Source organism: Pantherophis guttatus, chromosome 2, assembly GCF_059756535.1.
Source record: "Pantherophis guttatus breed Tessera chromosome 2, ASM5975653v1, whole genome shotgun sequence".
Classification (NCBI taxonomy): domain Eukaryota; kingdom Metazoa; phylum Chordata; class Lepidosauria; order Squamata; family Colubridae; genus Pantherophis; species Pantherophis guttatus.
In genome coordinates, this window is record NC_142064.1 from 62,427,288 (window position 1) to 62,447,840 (window position 20,553).

Here is a 20,553-nt window from a genome sequence, read left to right on the forward strand (position 1 = left end):
GTGAATTTAGATAATTAGGAGGTATAATGAAGAGCTATATATTAATACTGTTTTGGTTTTATGTTCTGCTTCTTTGGATTGGTTCCCTTGTCATGAAATAATATTATCGTATCACTGTTTCTATTTCGTATGTGTGGCATAAATTGGTTTATCAGGAAAAAATAAGTATATTTCTTTAATGTTTAGGATTTCTGTATCAATGATAGAAAGCTTCTTGTTTAAATGAGGGACTTGATTCAGACAAAACTGCTTGTGTTGAAGTCTTACTGATTTCAGTGGGTGACTAAAGCTCATGCTTTAAGTACTGTATATCTCATTCGAATAAGCTTTAGCATTTGTAAAAAAAAAAAAAAAAAGCTGTCATGCCATGCATAAGTTTTCTCTTTTTTTTTAATCGAACTAATCTTTTCTGTGTCTTTTTCTCTTTATGCATTTTGACAGGAAGAAAGTGAGCTAGCTTTTGCAATCGAAGGTAAGGGTGGTGTAGGAGAAAATACAGCATGGGTTAGCAAATTAATTAAAAAATCTATTTAGTTGGGAGAAATACTTGTTTTTAAAAAATTCCTTTGTTTTTGTAATATCAAAATAGTTAACAACAGTACAGTACTTCAATTCCAATGCTCACCTTCATTCACAGCCCCAATGAGAAAAAAGGGGGACTAGAATGCTCCAGACATATGAATTCTGAGCAGTATTATAGCCTTGGGAAAAAATGTCATTATGTCTGACACTTATGCTTCAGAAACAGGTGTCCACAAGTAAAGATTTATGTTTTTAAGTTGCATATTCAGTAGCTTGTGCCCAAAACTTGATTCCTCGTTCACAGAAAAAGAAATCTGAAAGAAATGGATTGTTGGTTCTTCTTTCAGTGGACCAGCTTATTTGAACCTGTTTCACCAATAATTAAAAGTGATGTGCTGCACATCACAAACTAGCTCTGTTTGGGTCAATTTGTTGAGTATGCCTCTGCCCTCCCCCGCCCTCCCAAATAATTGCTTAAGGGCTTCTGGCCTCTAGCTCAGGAATCCTGCCCAAAAATGCCAGATGTATTACACAGTCAAGTCTTGCAATGTAAACAGTGCTCTGTGCCATGAGAACAGGGTGGTCCATCTCCTCTCTCTTTCTCTTTTGCTCTCTCTCTCTCTCTTTCTTTTTTTTTTTTTAGAGAGGAGGGGGGAATCTCTCTGCTCTGAAAAGAGCACAGTAGTTGTAGTGTTGTTTGAGTTCTTGGCTGCACAGCTACATTTCTGTAGCTGCCAAAGCCCAGATAAGTTAATACTTTGGACTAGCAAGGAATGTCAATTGAAACTGAGATGCTGGAAAGCAAAACGTGGCATTGATTGGGTTCAGTTAATTAAAACAAGGATATTATTTTTAAAAAACTTAATAATGACTGGTAAATTAACTATTTACACTTATAGCCACTTATTTACACTTATATACACTTATAGGATAGGGTAAAATAAATGTGAGTATCCCTTTAATTGTGTATAATTAATAAAAAGACAAGAACAGTACTGACCATTTTAGGAGAGAACATATAGGTATGAATGAGCTTTTTGTGTATGGGGGACAGATTATCCCATTTCCAAATATTGAGAAGTATAGGTTTTGCTTAGGTCAGTTAAACATAAAAGAAGTATTCTGCTGGATTGTACCCAAAGGTTTGTATTGTCTGGTACGTTGCTGTTTTGCCCTCTGTGGTTGGTCTACTAAGTGTATTTAGGCAGCACTAAAGTAGGATATGAAGGCAATGACCCATTCTTGTTCCTCTTCACTGGCAACTAGCATCAACTAACAAGCTGCCTTTGATTATTAAGATAATACATAATTAGTGAATCAGTATCAATTTATCACCCTACATTATGAATGTGTCCAGCCTACGGAAATTAAAACATTTTCCTGAGAATTTTAACATCATTTTATATTGTGAAGCTCTTTTTAAAGAATAAATATAAGGTGTAATTTCAAGAATATTCCTTTTGTGTTTTAGTCAATTAAATCCTTTTTTTTTTTAAGAGTCTTCTACAATAACCAAATGTGGGAAATTGGGAATTGAAATCTCAAAGGATCACTCTTACATACCATTAATATGTGTGCTTGTGTCTGAAGACTTCTGCCACGTATATTGATTGTTTAAAACAATATTCAGCATGCACAAATCTAAGACCCCAAGATTATGACGAAAAGCAATTGTATGAATTCTCACACTGGAGGTTTCAAACAGAAATAACCTTTTAAGAGCAATTGGGTTACTGTCCTCTACAAAGGAGAAATAGATTTATCATCCCAAACTCTTGATCAATAAGCAAATACAACAGCTCTGCTTTTCTGAAAATGATGAAATTGAGAGTGGGGGTGGGGATGAAGAAGCTGCAACGTATAAGAAATTATAATAGAGCAAATGTAATTAAAAAAAGAATAAATGCACAGACACAATTACACAAACATTTCAGCTTTACAAAAGACCCATGATTTAAGTGCTTTCTGAAAGACCAGCAGAGATGGACCAATAGCTTAAGGGCTGTGGCCAAGGCTTTGGAATCACCAATGCAGGCCATCCCATTGGAAACATGCTCTTGATACTAATCAAAATAAGGGAAAGCAACATTGTTTTTATTCCAGAGGCCATGATTGACTGACAAATTGATTTTACCCAAAATTTTACCTCTGATATATCATGGGTTCAAATGACTACTTAAGGGTGAGGCCAAACCCTTAATGACTTTTGTTTTCTTTTGTTTTGGAGAAGGAATTACAGAGGTCTAAAGGTGTGAAATCAATGTGTTAATCTCCAGCAGTGGTGTCAAACTCACGTCCTCATGGCAGCATCACGTGACTATTGGGACTTCCCCCCCCTCTTCGTAAACCGGGCATGGGCGTGGCCAGCACGTGACACATCTGGCCCATGGGCTGGGAGTTTGACAGCCCTGATCTACAGGGAAGGTTCACTACACCTCCTTGTTCTTGGGAGTGAGGGAGAAAAAAAAATTAAATTTGCAAAAATCAACTGTTTGATTTTGCAGTGCAAATTGATAACTGCAAAATGGGAAAATGTCTTCCAGTCTACAAGTTGTCCACTTTACGTCTAAATCAGGGATGGGTAATGATGAGGACTTACTAGGTAACATCATTAGCACTGATGATGCTACCTAGTTTGTGTTATGAAACAACCAAGCTCAGAGAAGCACCAAGGATACCTCATTTCAACTCTCAGCTACAAATTTTCTCCTTTATTGATAAAAGGAAGTGCTACAGAAGTATCCAAGATGAGGCTTTAAAGAACTAAGAAGCAATTGTTAATTGTTATGAGATGATGATAGTACAACTCTAGACAAATATGTGCTATATTCCTAACTCCTGTTAATGGTCTTATGGCTGGTTATTTGGAGTTTCAAAACGCTTTTCGAAAGTACAGATAGTCCTCGACTTACAACAGTTTATTTAGTGACCCTTCAAAGTTACAATAGCACTGAAAAAAGTGACTTACGACCATTTTTCACATTTACAAACGTGGCAGCATTCTCATAGTCACGTGATCAAAATTCAGATCCTTGGCAAATGACTCAAATTTATGTTGCAGTGTCCCAGGGTCATGTCATCACCTTTTGTGACATTCTTTTAAGGAAAGTCCATGGGAAACCAGATTCATTTAACAACTGTGTTACTAACTTAACAACTGCAGTGATACACTTAACAACTGTGGTATGAAAAATCATAAAATGGGGCAAAATTCACTTAACAAATGTTTCAATTAGCAACAAAATTTTTGGCCTCAATTCTGGTCGTAAGCCGAGGACTATCTATATAGATTGTAGGCATTTGGACATTTGCAGAATACCCAACTAATCCCTCTCAGTGGTGGGTTATCTAATGGGTTATATGAAAGATTCCTTTTGATGAGCGAAAATGTAGGTGATACAAAACACAATTGTATGTGATTAAATACCTGGAGGAAAGTCCCCACCCCCACCCTGGTACCAGCCCTCAGTTTTAAAAGAAAAAAAAAACAATAAACTTTAAATTAAGTAAATTTTACCCAACATTTTCCCTGGTTTCAGTTTAGAATTATGTTATGAGACTCAGCAATAAAACTGCCTTTCAGAAGGAGGAGGAGGAGCAAAATCACCACTGTTGCTTTTTAAGAAGCCCATGTAGTAAACTTAATAAATTTCATATTCCATTTTTATTTTCACGTTTAATTCTGCGTTTGCTATATATATTTCACTCCTACTCTAATCGTTTATCTTCTGGTAATTGTATTTGTGGATTCATTAGCAGAAAAGGTTTTTTATGCTTTCATGTTGGCTTGCTTCAAGGAAATAAATCCATGGGAAATTCTAACACGGTGCCAGTTTTGAAGTTTGTGTAATCTTTGAAAATAACATCAGAATGCTCTCAGTTTTGATATCTGTAGCTAAAGGCTTGTAAAACAGAATTAAATTTAGGAGAATTTTGATCTGGCTTAACTATCTATTCTCTGTTTTTTTTTTCCTAGAGATTTGAGAAACTAGAGTGACCTTTCTTTCTTGCTTGCTTGCTTGCTTTCTTTCTCTCTCTCTCTCTTTTTAAATAGGCTACAGTTTCACATGGCTTGCAAAAGAAATCTCTCCCGTTTTGTTTCCCACACCAATTGATTTATCATTTTGCTTGCAAGCAGACTTAGAATGTTAGGGCAGGAACACACTCACTTTTTTCCCCTAACTTTTTTGTTGCAGACCGAAACCAGTTGACTTGAATAAATTTTTCTGTGCCCTGAATGAAGCCAGTAACGTGGAAAAATCTTGCCGTTCAGAGCTGTCTGAATGTACATTTCAGCCACACAGTAAGCTGCATTTGTAGGCAGTGGACTGCTAAATACAACCATTTTTTCGCAGCAGAGAGTTAGACAGGTGATTAGCATAATTAGCACAGAGTAGGCTATACATATGGTAATGCTAAGTGTGTAAATGCCAGCTGTGGTGTAAAATTTATGTCAGGGGTCGACAGGGCTGTGCGAAAGTATTGTGTTACAGCTGCAGGTCAAAGCTCCATTGCACAGCTCCTTTTCTCTTGTGGGTGAATGTGCTAAACAGAGGAGAAAGACAGGCAGGAATATAACAGATAAGGCTTTGATTGAACAGCCTAGTTCAGTGCAAGTAGAGAGTGCTCTTTAAAATATATGTGCACACTCTTGTCTTATTTATTTTTCTGTTTCTACAAGCATTTCTCTCTTTCCTGCCCAGAGCTTCTACTGACTTGATTCGATCTTCCTTGGGGAGTGGGAAGACAAATGAAAATTTCATAATTGTAAATCTAGAGCTTCATGTTTATCTTCCTTCTCTAGCCTCCACTTTCTTTCCTCACAAAAAAGAAGAATCCTATGATACTGCATTTAAGGGGCTTAGTAGTAAATGGTCTAGAAGGTGACAATATTGTATGCAATAAAATCTCAGCTTTCAAACTCCATGGCTACAGTAGTTTTTAGAAGAGGTGCCAAAAAGGTTCCTCTATGGTTTATTTCCTAGCAACGAAATCATCCATTTTTTTTCTAAATTAAAAATGTCTCTTGCAGGTTCCTAATGGTGTGTGTTTGTTTAAATTGTACACAAATATTAAAAAAATGGCTGAGGTTAATGCGGAAATCTGGCGGTCAACTATTCCATTCATCTTTTCATTTCCTTTCTTCTTTTTACATCTGCAACTTTCTTCGTGTGTGTGTGTGTGTGTGTGTGTGTGTGTGTAAGTATCTGCTTGCAGGCGTGGTTGGCTATAAGGAGTGGTGGTGTTGACAGAATATAGTTCACACCACACTGACCTTGTGATGAAACTTCCTCACAGCCACAGGGGGTCCTTATGACTCGGCCCCTAATCCAGCTAATCCTGATGGCAACAAAATCATGGAAGTGGCTCCCAGTGATGTGTGTTTCCCTGCACAGATGCAAAGAGAAGGGAACCGTGCTGAAAAGAGATCGGTCTGGTGTGGTGATCTTCACAGGCCGGGGGAGCCTGGGTGTGAAGCTGGAGGCGTCTATTGTGTTCTGCCCCATGTGGCCTCAAGTGGAAAGCCAATGAAAAGGGAACTTGGCTGTATAATAGAGGGAAGAGGGCTTAGAGCTAAGAGGTGATGTCAGCTCCAAGTTGCTGAGAGAAGGGAGCTGAGGTTAATGTTATGCAACAAGCTTAAGAGTCTTGGCAAAGGCTGTGTGAGCACTCAGCTTGCATGCAGTCCTAAAGATTGCAAGTAAGAAATCTGGCTTCGTGCAAGTCCCCTGAACAGAGTCCCATACTAGGTTGCATGCTTTATTTTCATGGAGAAAAAGGAACTTTCTCTCTCCCTCCCACCCCAATTAAAATTTTGTGGTCGGAACAAATCTGTCCTTGAAAGCAAATAAAGCCAAAGTGTGTTTGAAATTTGCTGGCGACACTTTGGAGAAGAGCTTCCAAAATATCATCCCCTTTCAGTGTTTAGAAGTGTTTGATTGGTTAGTGAAAATATGAAGAAAAAAAAAAACCGAGTTCTTTGATGGAAGCAGCTCCACCTGGGACCTCATGCCACAAGCAGAAATAGCAAGATGGAGGAAGCTGTGACAAACTGCAGGTTTGGGGGTGGAGGTTGGGGAGGGACTGCTGACCTGACCCGATTGTGTCCCACAGTGAGAGCAGTTCTGCTTCAAAGCTATTCAAAAAGAAGCTGCTCAGGCAACAACAGATGGTACAGCAAGCAGCTGGTATAGCAAATACTTGAAAGAAACTGTACCTTGTAGAATGTGAATATTCTCACTTATTTAGCTTTCCTAGGTTTGTAAATGCTTAAAAATAATTAACCCTCCAATGAATAAAATCATTTTCCAATATGGACATATACATTTTTCAGAAAGTCGTCATCTCTGCTGTGTATGTCTTAGTAAGGACAGCTTAAAGTACTGATTTTAACCACCGAAGAAAGCAATGCATAAAAAGGCCATGTTGAGGTTCACTAGACAGAATTTAATTGCCAAGGGACAAAGCTACATTTCTATCCTGTTATTCTCTAGGGGGTTAAGTTGGTAAATTATATATATATACATATATATACATATATATACATATATATATATATATATATATATATATATTCGTCTTTTGCCATAGTGAAAAAAAACCTTGGTGAAGGTGAAGTTTTCATGTGTTAATTAATGCACTTAATGCAATATAATTACCATGTTTCCCTGAAAATAAGATCCTATCTTATATTTTTTGAACCCTGAAATAAGCGGTTGGCCTTATTTTCGGGGAGGTCTTATATTTTGGGGCGCATGGAACAAGATGGGGCTCCTTTTGCCATCTTACCTGATTTCTAGCTCTGTGTTTAAATATTTTCAGGGTGGGCTTATTTTCAGGGGGAGCTTTATTTTAGCACATATGCTCAAAAGCCCGATTGGGCTTATTATCAGGTGATGTCTTATTTTTGGGGAAACAGGGTAGTTGTTCTTTTTTTTTTTAAAGTCCAATTGAGCCAAGAATTTAGAACAGCATATACCATCCAGATGTGTTGAGACTGCAACTCTCAGCCAAATTCTTCTGCTTTACAACAAAAAATAATTCCTTCCAACATATGCAATGGAAAAATGAAGGTTGCCATGAGTGGTGCTTGATTCTTGGTGATTTCATGGAGGTGCCCATGGAGGTCTTTTTGGAAGAAATATAGAAGTGATTTGCCATTGATTTCTTCTGGTCAAGGTCTCCAATTTTCCAGTCTTAGCCTAAAGCTCTGGTATTTAGTGATAATGATGCCTGAGTATGTGCTTTGCTAATGGAATGAAATTCCTGATTTTCCCATTCAAGGAAGCTTACAATAACATGCAAGACGACTAATTAAGTTATAGTCAAAGTATTAAAACTCATCAACTAAAAACTCACCGATAAAAATTCATTAGCAACAGTATCCAACAGTTTAAAACTTAGTTTAGCAATAAGACAATTTAAATATCAAAAGCCACTCTGAACAAAAATGCTTTTTGCTTTGAGGCGGAAGGACAACAGATGTCTTTGTCAGGGAGTTTGGTAGCCAAAGAGTGGCTACTAAAGTGTTTCTGCCAAAAGTATCTTCAGTGATATTAGGGCAAAATAAAAAAATAAAAAATGAGCTACCTTCTGAGGATCTGAAAAGTTGGTATGTGGCTTTCACCTGGGATGAGATGATCACTTGGGAAGATACGTTGGGTAGTAGAAAGCTTTCTGTCTGTATCTTTCATTCATTCATTTAATCTTCTGGATGATTGGAATTTGCTCCCAGATCCATCAACAGAAGGCTAAAATTAAAGCATAGATCTGTTTTTAGTCTGGCCATCTGAGCTTCACGTGTACAAGGCGCCCTGATTCAGGATCTTCATTTTGTAAGAACTATACCATAATGCGGAATACACTGAACTGCAGCGTAATATTGTACTTGACCTTTTGGATTAATATTTGGATCATGGCATTAACCTTTGGAAAATCCAATTTATCTGCATTTAGGTTTGACAGATTGAAATAGGAGGAATAATAAGCCTTTGAAACTTGTCTTGGAATGTCAGATGATTAGCTTTTCGGTCCTGTTAGAAATTTGATCTAGTTACCTGTTTTATGTTTATTTTAGGTACCTTCATAAACATCCATTATATTATCTACTCTCCTGTGAAAATAAAGTGAACAAATCATTTAGTGGTACTGTACATTGTTGTTACTCCTCATGTCATTCAGGATTAAGATCTAATGTTATATAAGGAATGCTTTTTCCCGTTCCCAATGCTTTTTGTACAGGGTTACTTGATGTACTTTATGGTTTATGATGTATCCTAATATATGGGCACTCCCAGGTGTGAGTGTAGAGTTGTTTGCAGATTAAATTCCTGTCCCACATACCACATTGCCCACTAATTGTAAGTATAGTATCTGTCCTTTTTGACACATTTTGGCCAATATGCCAGCAGTATTCCCTCTTGTACTCTTATGACAACACTGTTGTTGGGTTCTTGCTGGATGTTTCTATCATGAGGGTTTTGTTTGTTCCTTTGTTTTTAAGAAATCCTTTTGTCAAAGCAGAAATTGTATCTGCAGATGAGAATATCTTTTGTTGGATTGTGTTGCTTGGAATGATGTGTGTGGTCATTGGAAGTAATGCCTGATTCGGTCCTTCTCCAAGCTCCTGTTCTCTTTATGCTAGGCTGGACATAAACACTAATGAAGAGGCCAAAACACACGAGTAAGTAGTTTGGCAGCTGGCCCCCAGGAAAATGGCATTTAATTTTGTTTTTAAATTGATCGGTGGGGAGGGAGGTTAGCACAAACCAACTACTAACCAAGTAGAGTATAAAAGCGGTGAGACGTTTTGATTTTACTGTTGATTCACTCTGAATGCTATAAATTTGAAAATAAATAAATATGTCTGTTTCTATAACTTTCTGATCTCCTAATAGATCTAGAAGTCCTTAAAGAGCCAGAAATTGTATCCTCAGCATGTCAGTGTACCTTCCATTTGGTAGGATGCAGGCCACAGTATATTGGGTCATAAGTTTGTCTCTAGATTAGAGATGCTAGCTTCTATAGAATAACTAAGGCACACTAAGGATAAATTAAGCTTGGGTTGTGCTGCTGGCACATTGCCCAACATTTGTCAAAACAGACAGTACTATACTTACTGATAGCAGGCAACGTTGCGTGTGGCACAGGAATGATTAAGATTAGTAACCTAGTCTGTACCTTTTGTATCTTGCTGGAAAGTGTTTTGGGAAAGCCTTAATAAATCAACACCATAATTAGCAATAGAGGCAAGTATCAGTGGGCTCATCTAGTGATGATTAGATGACATGAATGGTTGTGTAAGAACAAATGCGAGAATACAGAAAAGATGAATGGGTCATTTAAAGATTAAGAAACAATGCTATTGGTGAAGATTTGCATAAAAAAAGTCAGTGACCATTGGTTTGGAGAAAATCATTAAACTACATATATGTAGTTTAAGCATATCTGATTTGATTAGTATAAAAGGCTGAAATATAGTAATGAATGAAGTATATAAAGATAATGACATTTTGAATGTGTGTTAAAGCATAGTTTAATAATGTCAACAGTAGAATGGGAAAAAGTGAAAGAAAGTAGAATGTAGATAGACTGCAGAAAGAGCAAGTGTAAAATATATGAAAAAGTATGAAGAAGAAAAGGATGCGGAAGGTGCTTGGAATACAGTGAAAATTTATGTTACAGAGTGAAGGAAGTATTGGGAATAAGACTAAGTGTTTTTTTTTGGGTTTTTTTTATTAAAAAGTTTTATAAGAAATACAAACATTTTCTCCCCCCCACCCTTTCCCCCTCCCCCCTCCCCCCTTTCGCCCCTCCCCCCACCCCCCTCCCTAGACTTCCCAGAACAGGCACAGGGTATAGCATTCACAAACATAAAGCTAAGATATGCTAACAAATTATTGCATTCATATTCTCCCTAAATCTTTAACCCCTTATAACTCAAAAACTATAAACATAAACTACTTAAAAATATTTCATTCATAAGCTATATGAATCTTCTTATTCGGATACTTTTTTTGCATATAGTCAATCCATCTTCTCCATTCTGATATGTATCTTTCATTTGAATGATCTTTAAGATATGATGAAATTTTTGCCATCTCAGCCAGATGTACAACTTTTAATGTCCATTCCTCAATGGTAGGTGGATCTTCCTTCTTCCAGTACTGTGCCACCAGTAACCTGGCAGCTGTTAATAAATTCAAAACCAACTTAGTCTCTATTACAGTACAATCCGTGACTATTCCCAACAAAAAAAACTGTGGTGTAAATTTAATTTTTTTCCTTAAAATATTTTGAATAATCCACCATATTTTTATCCAAAAAGCCTTAATTTTTTTACATGTCCACCATATATGAAAATATGTAGCATCTTCACACTCACATTGCCAACACTTGGGTTGTAAATTTGGATACATGCAGGCTAGGTTTTTTTGGGTCTAAATGCCATCTATAAAATATTTTGTAAAAGTTTCTCTTAAGTTTTGAGCTTGTGTGAATCTTACATTTCTAACCCATATCTTTTCCAATGTATCCAACATTATTGGTTCACCTATGTTTTGTGCCCATTTTATCATACAATCCTTGACTAGCTCTGTTTCCGAATCTATTTCCACTAATACATTATATAACCTTTTAATATGCATTTGACCTTTATCTCTTATTTGCTTTATCAAATTCTCATCCTGCTGCAAAATACCAGTTTTTTTTTATCCTCTCTCCATCTGGCCTGCAGCTGACCATACTGAAACCAAGTCTTAATAATTCCTTCTTCTCTTAATTGCTCCATAGATTTTAATTGTAATCTAACTCCTTCCTTATAAAGGAGTTCCTTATATGTAAACTTATCTTGCTTTTGCTCCAAATTTATATTCTCTATCATGTGTCTGGGTACTGTCCATATTGGTAACTTATCCTTTAGTTTATATTTATACTTTTTCCAGAGGGAATAAGATTAAGTGTTAAAAGGGTTATTTGGTGATATAATGAACTGAAAAGGCTGAGATTGAAAAAATGAGAATCACTGTTTCAAATGATGAGAAAAAAAGTAATGCAATTGATGGAGAGAAAATTGCAAAAATGTAATAAAAGAGAGCAAGGAAACAGTTTAAGACTAAAGGAAGCAGAGAACACACAGAGCAATTTTGATAGAAATTAAAAATTGTTTTGAAACGGGGGATGACAGCTAAACAAGTTGCCTCCAGCAGTGTGAATGGAATTACAAATAGCAGTGATGAAATGCTTTGGAATGAGACTGAAGGGAAGGAATTTTGGGATTGTTATTTTAGAGATTTGCAAGGGAATGCTAGAGATGTGTCAAAGACTGAATTTGAAACAAATGCTAGTTAGAGAAGAACATAATAAATTCATTAAGAATGTTCAAAAATGGTGAAGTTGCAGGACCAGATGATGTAACTAGAGAAATGTTATTATATATGTATTTATTTGATCTATTTATAAGTCACTTCAGTTGCCAAAACAATTGTGGATTAAATAGGAATGAGGTTTGTTTATGGGATGGCTGGTGAGCTGGAGAAGTGCTGGGTATGTAGTCATAATTGATTGAATTGGGACCAACAAACAGAATTTAGAAGTGTCGTTTCTGAACATGTGTGTCTATATAAGTGATAGGCAATTTATGATTGGAAGATTTGTAGTTTCCAAATCTAAAATATAGATTTTAATAATCTGAAGAAAGTTTTATTAGAGGTACATGATATTTTTACCAGTTTTGCATGGCCTGGCAGTTCTGCATTTAGCAATGTTCTGATTACCTCCAGTCCCACAAATAAATACATTAAATGTCCCAATTTCCAAAACCTGCTGAAACAGTCAAATTTTAATGATTTCCTAAAAACCAAAAGGTTAGGAGCTATTCAGATTTTCAGGGGCACGCGAGCATTGCCCTAGCTTAGCTCCAGCGCATATGTGCGCCGGCCAGCTGATTTTTGGGCCTTCCGGGTCCACCGGAAGTTGGGAAATGGGCCATTTCCAACCTCCGGAGAGTCTTCGGGGAGGGGGGGGCTGTTTTCACCCTCCCCAGGCTCCTAGAAAGGCTCTGGAGCCTGGGGAGGGTGAAAAATGGGCCTTCCGGTCCCATGGTGCCATCACATGCCAATAGTGGAGGGAGCGTGGGGAGTCACACGTACCTGGACAGGGGGTTAGGGCAAATTGAATTATGGGTATGGGCATGCGCACGCGCGACCTCCCTGCGCGACCCCTGCTTTTGGCACGTGATGGCAAAAAGATTAGCCATCACTGGTATATAGTCTTGAAAGTACCAAGAACCATGTAAGGGTTTTAAAAAGTCAGGTATTGCCTTGAATTGCACCCAGAAGGTAACTGGTAACCAGTGCAGATCTTGAGGTTGTGGGGTTACATGAGGCAAATCAAGATGTGCTCATGGCTACTAGAGCCATATCATTTTGGACCTTCCACTTGCTCTTATAGAGCCAGTTCTGTTTTGAACTATGTATAATTGTCCAAGTGAGACATGATTGAATTGTGATTATAGCAAATTGTGATTGAAGGGATGACCTCTATATTTCAAGCCAGTTCTGTCGGGGGAGCATGATCCCATCTTAGAACCAAAACTCAAATTTCTTTGCTGTATCTTGCTGGGGTATTTAGTCAACTTGCTCTTCTCCATCCAGACCCTAACAGGCTACAGGATCAGAGCAGTACCTCTCTGGCCTAGGGCTGAGAAGTAAAGTTGCATATCATCTGCATACTGATGATAGCTGACCATATTGATTGAACAGATCACCCAATGGCTTCATATGGATGTTAAATAAGAGTTGAGAAAGCAAAAAGTCCTACATCTCCCTATAACATTGCCAACTCTGATTGCTTCTTTAGGTAAATGAGAAGTACCACAAAACAGAGATACTCTCCCCTTTGGAAGCTGTCAGAAAAGATACCATGATTAAAGGTATCAAGACAAACATCAGATCTAGTGTGTTCTTTCCTACATAAGTTCAGCTCTGAATGGTCTAAGACTGTGATGGCGAACCTATGACATGTGTGCCAGAGGTGGCACGCAGAGCCCTCTCTGTGGGCACGCGTGCCATCACCAGCTGCTCTTCTGGTTTCAGGTGTGCACGGGCGGGCGCCGGAGTGCCGAAGAATGGCCAAAAAACAGGCCGTTTTTCTGGCCGTTTTCAAGCCATTTTTCGGGCTGTTTTTCAGGCCAAAAACAGCCTGAGAACAGCCAAAAATGGCCAAAAAACAGGCATGCATACACCGGCCAGCTGGTTTCCGGCACTCTGGCACTCTGGCACGCATACACACGCATGCACATTCCGGTTTGGGCACTTGGTGCCAAAAAGGTTCACCATCACTGGTCTAGGACCATGGTTGCCATGGCAAAGAAAACTGGTGTGGTTCCAACTTATTTCTAGAAGTCAATTTCCCCAATGAAGCTTAATGTATGGTTATCCAAAGAACAGTGCCTCCTGGCGCCATCAGAATCTCCTGGCTACAGTTGCCAGGCAACCTCCCCTAACCTAGGCTTGCCACTGATGCAAAACCTGGCATCTAGACAAGCACATATCCCATAAGGGAAGACCTGATTTTTGATGTGTTGTAGTACAGTGCTGGCTGAAATTATGCTCAAAAGTATTTGGAAGATGAATAATGCATGCAACTTTTTAAGACTTGTGCTTGTCATGTTTGTCTGTTGAAGTAGAAGAAAAAGGAAAGAAATGGAAGGTAAGAAAAGAATTTTTAGGGTGTTTTTTTTTTTTGCATGTTCTACAGAGAAGATTGCTTAAAAGATTTGAACATAGGGCATAGGTTTTCATGCCATTCTATGGCATTATTTTGTATTTGATATAAGATGGAGCATAGTTGCAATTTTTGTTTCAAAAAATTCATTTGCCATGGGAATTTGAGAGGGGAAAACACATTTTTATGCATTGTTAGACAGAGTGATAAATCTATAGCAGTAAGCTATTTATGGGTTGTTCTGCAACAGAGATGGGCAGTTTCTAAATATCATAAATAAAAATATGAGTAGAATTATATATTAGTCTATAGATTAGTTCCTTTCATTTTCAGAAACCAGTTTGACGTTCCCTTAGTACTGAGGCAGGCCTGCACAACACATAGCATACAGGCCACCAGTGTTTTGGAAAAATAATTATTTCACTGCTACCAAACAATGCCATCACTAGGAAAGATCTGCCATTGTCACCTTGATTTTTACATCACTTCCACCCCAAAAGACACACTGAAGAGCACCTCCAAGCCTCACTAACACTGCCAACTCTGTTGCTGCCACCGCTCTGCTAGTCACCAAACAACTGATTGGCACATCAACTATTCTTTGCGATCTGCAATTATTTTTAAAGTATTAATCTGGCCCTTTCTTCTCTACAAATTGCAGTGTCCTGGACAAAGATATGATGTTAGTTTGGTACTTGAGTAAGACGTTTGGGACATGCTTGAATTTTGGAGATGATACCTGTGGAATGAATTTTTTTTACTGTCAGTGAAAAAGATTTGTTGAATAATTTGAAATTTCTCATGTGCTTCTTTTCTTCACTTCTTACTATTATCGATATATGAAATGTTACTTTGTAACTGCTATCTGAATATACTATTTTTAAAATGCATTAAAAGCTGTTAATATATCTCAAAATAAGTTGCCACAATTACTTTTATTCATAACTAACCAGTACTAAAAGATCTGCTGTCAACATAATTTCCTTAGATTTCTAAAACCATCTGTTGATTTATTATTTTTGCTTTGGCTTTATGCAAGGTTGGAAAAGTCCACTTTTCTTGCTGTTATGTTATAATGCTGATTGGTTGAATTTGCCTTGTTAAGTGAGATTAATAGAGTTTGACAGCATCTTGAGTTAGGGGCAATCATGTCCATTGATATTAAACAGTTGGCCATTTACAATGCTGTCCTTTGGCATGAATAGTCTTCTTAGTTGAAATAAGTTAGAAATTCTGATAAGCCCAGAAATAAATCAGTATATGAGCTTGAGTATGGATGGCAGAGCATGTATTTTACATATAAGATCACTATCTTATAGTGTTATTTGAATCTACAGATTGTTTATTCTACACATTCTAAAATAAAATTGGACATGATTTGCTGAAAGCAGAAAGGAATTGTTGGGAAGTCCAATTTTTTGAAATGGAGTTTAAAATCAAACTTGACACTTCTGCAATATTTTGATGGATTTGCTTACACATAAATTTTGCATTCTTTCTTAATAAATGAAATTACGACACATTTACATGTTTCATTGATCTATGACTACAGCTATACATACACAGTTTCTTTTGGAAAATTGTTTTCATTCAAAGTAGTCATGAACTTGTACATTCGGTTGAAATTCAGTTAGAGCTTTTTCAGGATTATACCGGTAGTTTAACAATAATTTCATTAAATATTTCCAAATATCAAAATAACTAGTTGCAATTGCAGAAATGAGAAGAGTGAGTAATTCATATTTTTATTTGCTCTGTCTAAAACATGAGCCCAAGGTATTTAGAGGCAGAAGTTGTAGTTGTTAGAAAAAATACTTTTACAGTTCATCACACTGCAGTTCCTAATTCTTATTATTGCCATTGATTTTATTCTTTTTTAAAATGGAAATTACTGTGATTCTGCAATTGTTCACCATTCTATATTTTTACCTTGTTTCTTGGAAATAGCCTTAAAAGCTACTTCTTTCACACATTACCTTTTTTTTTGGCCATGATCATGCTGCTCACAATCATTTTTTCTTTGTCTTTCTGTTTCTCTCTTATCTATGTCAAAAGGAGGTTCAGATCACCAGTTCCATTCTAAGGCAGATGTGCTGCTGTGTCCTCTGCCTAGTCTTGTATGTAGACTCTGAAACAAGTTAGAATTCTACATGGTGTACCAAAACTCTGGTCACCCAGAATAAAAGGAAAAATGAAATTCTGAGAAAGATAACAGCAAGACAATTGGTTGAGCTGAGGGCCTCGTTAGTGTATCAGGAAACAAACTGAAAAGATAACACATGTATAAATTGATTACTCATGAGCCCAAGGGTGATTCCATGTTTCTCTAAGAGATTGTACCAGTGGTGGGTTCCTCCCAGTTCGGTCCGATTCTTCCGAGACGGTAGCGGTGATGATATGACATCACTGAACCGGTTCTGTCCCCCCGCACCCCCCATCCACCCCATTCACCCCCGCGTTATTCTTACCTTTTATTTGGCCCCACCCCCAATCTATTGCTGCCTCCTGAGTCCCAGCTGATGGCTAGAGGGAAAAAAACTGTTTAAACTCTTGCCCTGGGGCTTCAAAGGGCCGCCCTACAGCTGATCAGTGTTAAAAGAAAACAAATGAGTAGACTAGTGCCTGCAAAAATACATGAGTAGATCAGTGCCTGCAAAAATAAATGGGTAGACCAGTGCCAGCAAAAATACATGAGTAGATCGGTGCCTGCAAAAATAAATGGGTAGACCAGTGCCTGCAAAAAATAAATGGGTAGATCGGTACAGCTCTGCAAGCAGTTAAAAGCCTGGTAGACCAATACTTCTGCTAAATCCTAAATAATTGTCACATGACCATCAAGCCACGTCCACAAAATAAGCCACACCCACAGAAGTGGTAAAAATTTTTAGAACCCACCCCTGGATTGTACATATGTGTTTGAACACGTTACACAAATGTGCTTTAAATGCGTTGTAAGGATATAACACTGAGAATCATATCAAACACTATAATATTAGCACTAGCAATAGCACTTAGACTTATATACCACCCCATAGTGCTTTACAGCACCCCTCTGTGTAGTTTAAAATGTCAGCTTATTGCCTTCAGCAATCTGGAACCTTGGAAGGATAGAAGGCTGAGTCAACCTTCAGCAGGTCAGAATCGAATTCCTAGCCGTGGGCAGAGTTTGCTTGCAATACTGCATTCTAACTAGAGGTGGTATTCATTCAGCAGGTTCTGACCAGTTCTGGAGAACCGGTAGCGGAAATTTTAAATAGTTTGGAGAACCAGTAAATACCACCTCTGACTGGCCCTGCCCCCATCTATTCTCTGCCTCCCAAGTCCCAGCTGATCAGGAGGAAATGGGGATTTTGGGTGGGGTGGGAATGGAAATTTTACAGTATCCTTCCCCTGCCACCTCCACCAAGTCACGCCCACCAAGCCATGCCATGCCACCAAGCCATGCCCACAAACCTGGTAGTAAAAATTTTTGAATCCCACCACTAATTCTAACCACTGCGCCAGCAGGGCTCATCACCCCCACATTTAATCAGCAAATAAATTATGCAAAACAAAATACATTCTAGGTCCTACTTAAAAGATTATACAGCAATGTTTAATTCATGATTACAAATGCTTTTGAAATAATTAGTGTTTTGTCAATTCGAATTCATCTGTGAAAAACATAGGTTTAATGAAGACTGTAATAGATGAAGTGCAGGTAGTCATTGACTTACCATCACAATTGAGACTGGAGTTTTGATCACTAAGTGATGTGATCATTGAATCAGTACGTGACCAGACCTGATTTTACTACCATTTTTACTGTTGTTGTTAAGTGAATCACACAGTGTTAAGTGAATCCAGTTTCCCCAATTGACTTCGTTTGTCGTAAACTGACTGGGAAGGTTGCAAATCACAATCATATGACTACAAGATGCTGCAACTGGATCATTTTAAAGACATGACCGCAGGATTGGTGCAACAGTCATAAGTCACTTTTTCCCAGGCTGTCGTTACTTTGAACCATCATTAAATGCACAATCACAAGTCAAGAACAACCTGTAAGTCCCTACATGTTTAGAAAAATATGAAAGATGGGACCTAATATTTATATGTCTTCAAATACTGAAACGTTATTTTGACAATGATCATAACAACGATTGTGAAGCCTTGAGGCATCAAAGTGCACTTAGTATGGCCATTGCTGAGAATTCTGGGTATTGAAGTCCATACGAAACTGCCTTCCCAAACCTTATTGCCATTTAATTTGTCATGACATCCATATTCTGATACACTAAAGTTCACTACGGAAACTCTAGACTCCCCCAGTAGTTTACTAAATGTAAGTTGGCTGTCTTCTGAATCTGCATTGTTAAATGACCTTCACTGTTAAGTGACCTTCACTTAACACTATTTTTATATTTTAACTAGCAGCAGCAAGATACACTAATGTTCGTTTACTCTTTTCCTCCTGGCTTCTTTTATTTCCTTTCTGCTTTTGCCAAATTATTTAGGAGAAGAGTGTAAATTGAAGCCATTTATCTTGAAATGTGCCATTGCAGCAGACTGTTTATACAAGTGTAAGAAATTGTAACATGGAAATATTTGGTCTGGTCTGAAAGGATTTTTTTTTTTTAAACAAACTTTGTACATGCGGAATTTTTGATATGATACTGAAAATGCATGTATTTAGCACAAATGGACTTGTGATTTGCCTTTGCAGTATGGAAACTTTTTTTTTTAAAAGTAAGGAAAATGTATGTGGCTTTTTTTGTACTGTACACTCTCTTTTGCACTCTCTTAAAGTTGCTTCAGCTCTTAATAAACTATAGCATATTCCATGCATGTGGGGAAATTTATTGGGGAGCCTGTGAGCTTTTAGAATATGTATAAAGAGTCAATCCTTGCTGGCTAATCCCAGGTTGTAAATATTTGTCTGTCAGTTGGTGGGCGAGTGAGTCGGGAGTTAAGTTACACACGGCAGAAGATTGGAGAAGAGGCCATGTTTAATCCTCAACTGATGATTCAGACACCACAAGAAGAGACTGCTAATGTACTAACAACCGAAGCACTCAGACAGCACCTTGATTCTGCACTACAAGCCAGCAAGATACATGTATATATGTACAACAGGTAAGATGGGAAGAAAAAAGAAACATCATCATAGCATTTTCTGCAGTAACGTATGAATCAGAATTCATTCAGAAGAAATTCAGAAGCTCCCTAGAAGTTTCTTTTATTGTAAGAACAGAGCTTCCTTGAACATTTGCTTTTCAACATTTGCAAAGTTACTAGTTTCCCTGGAAAGCTACTTTGAACGAAGCCCAGATGACTGAGACATTTGTTAAGTGACTTTTGCCCCATTTTACAACCTTTCTTGCCACAGTTGTTAAGTGAATTACTGCAGTTGTTAAGTTGGTAGTAAGGTTGTTAAGTGGCTTCCCCATCGACTTTGCTTGTCAGAAGGTCACAAAAGGTGATCACATGACCCTGGAACACTGCAGCCGTCATAAATATGAGTCAATTGCCAAGTATCTGAATTTTGATCACGTGACCATAGGGATGCTGCAACAGTTGGAAGTGTGAAAAACAGTCATAAGTTACTTTTTTCAGTGCCGTTGTAACTTTGAGCGGTCACTAAATGAACTGTTGTAAGTCGAGGACTACCTGTACTGTTTGCCTGTTTCAGCCTTAATTTTTCAGTTCAGGGGCAGTTAAAAAAATGTCAACATGAGAGTTTTCATATGGTTTCAGCTACCATCCTGATTTTGTGGAGCCCCATTGCCTCTGACCTTGTTTCTTTTGGCAACTGGGAACTGGGGAAAATCTTGATTTAGCCACATCTCTAGATGTTCATCATAGTTTACAATGTCTGAAACCATTGGGCTTCAGCTATTAAGTTAAAAAAATAATCTTTTATTTTTGTCATAAAACATATTCAAAGTATAACTTTGGACTGTGTTGGTTTGCTGACATATCTAGTATAAACAGGTCCCTGTTGTGGGAGTCAGTAATATTAAACAATGGTTTAAGCTAGTATTAAAGCACAAATTTCAACTTATCTTGAAGGGATCTTACAGTGAGTTTGTTTTGTAAAGTTCAGAACTGTTTTTGATCCAATGTAGATAAACGCTCAGCATAAATTTTCTCTGACATACTGGAAGGATTCAACGCAGCAGGGACTCCTTTGCATTCACCAAGCGGTAAAGAGAATGGGCATTTTAGCTACAGCATCCTTCTACGGCCTAATAACCTCCAGATGTGCCAGAGTTCTATGTTCTTTAGCAGACATGAGATGTAGCTCACATTTGGAGCGTACCAGTT

General features: G+C 37.7%; 1 protein-coding gene across 3 annotated transcripts in view; it reads left to right on the top strand.

Moving 5' to 3' along the window:
- Positions 1–20,553, top strand: part of PTCH1 (patched 1) — a 114,362-nt gene that overhangs the window by 38,931 nt on the left and 54,878 nt on the right. For all 3 annotated transcript variants that reach the window (XR_015732730.1, XM_034410087.3, XM_034410089.3), the window contains exon 3: positions 19,173–19,362. Coding sequence is in view for 2 of the 3 variants with exons in the window: in XM_034410087.3 (XP_034265978.1) it covers positions 19,173–19,362 (190 nt within the window). In the remaining variant the exon portion in view is untranslated. The remainder of the gene's footprint in view (positions 1–19,172; positions 19,363–20,553) is intronic.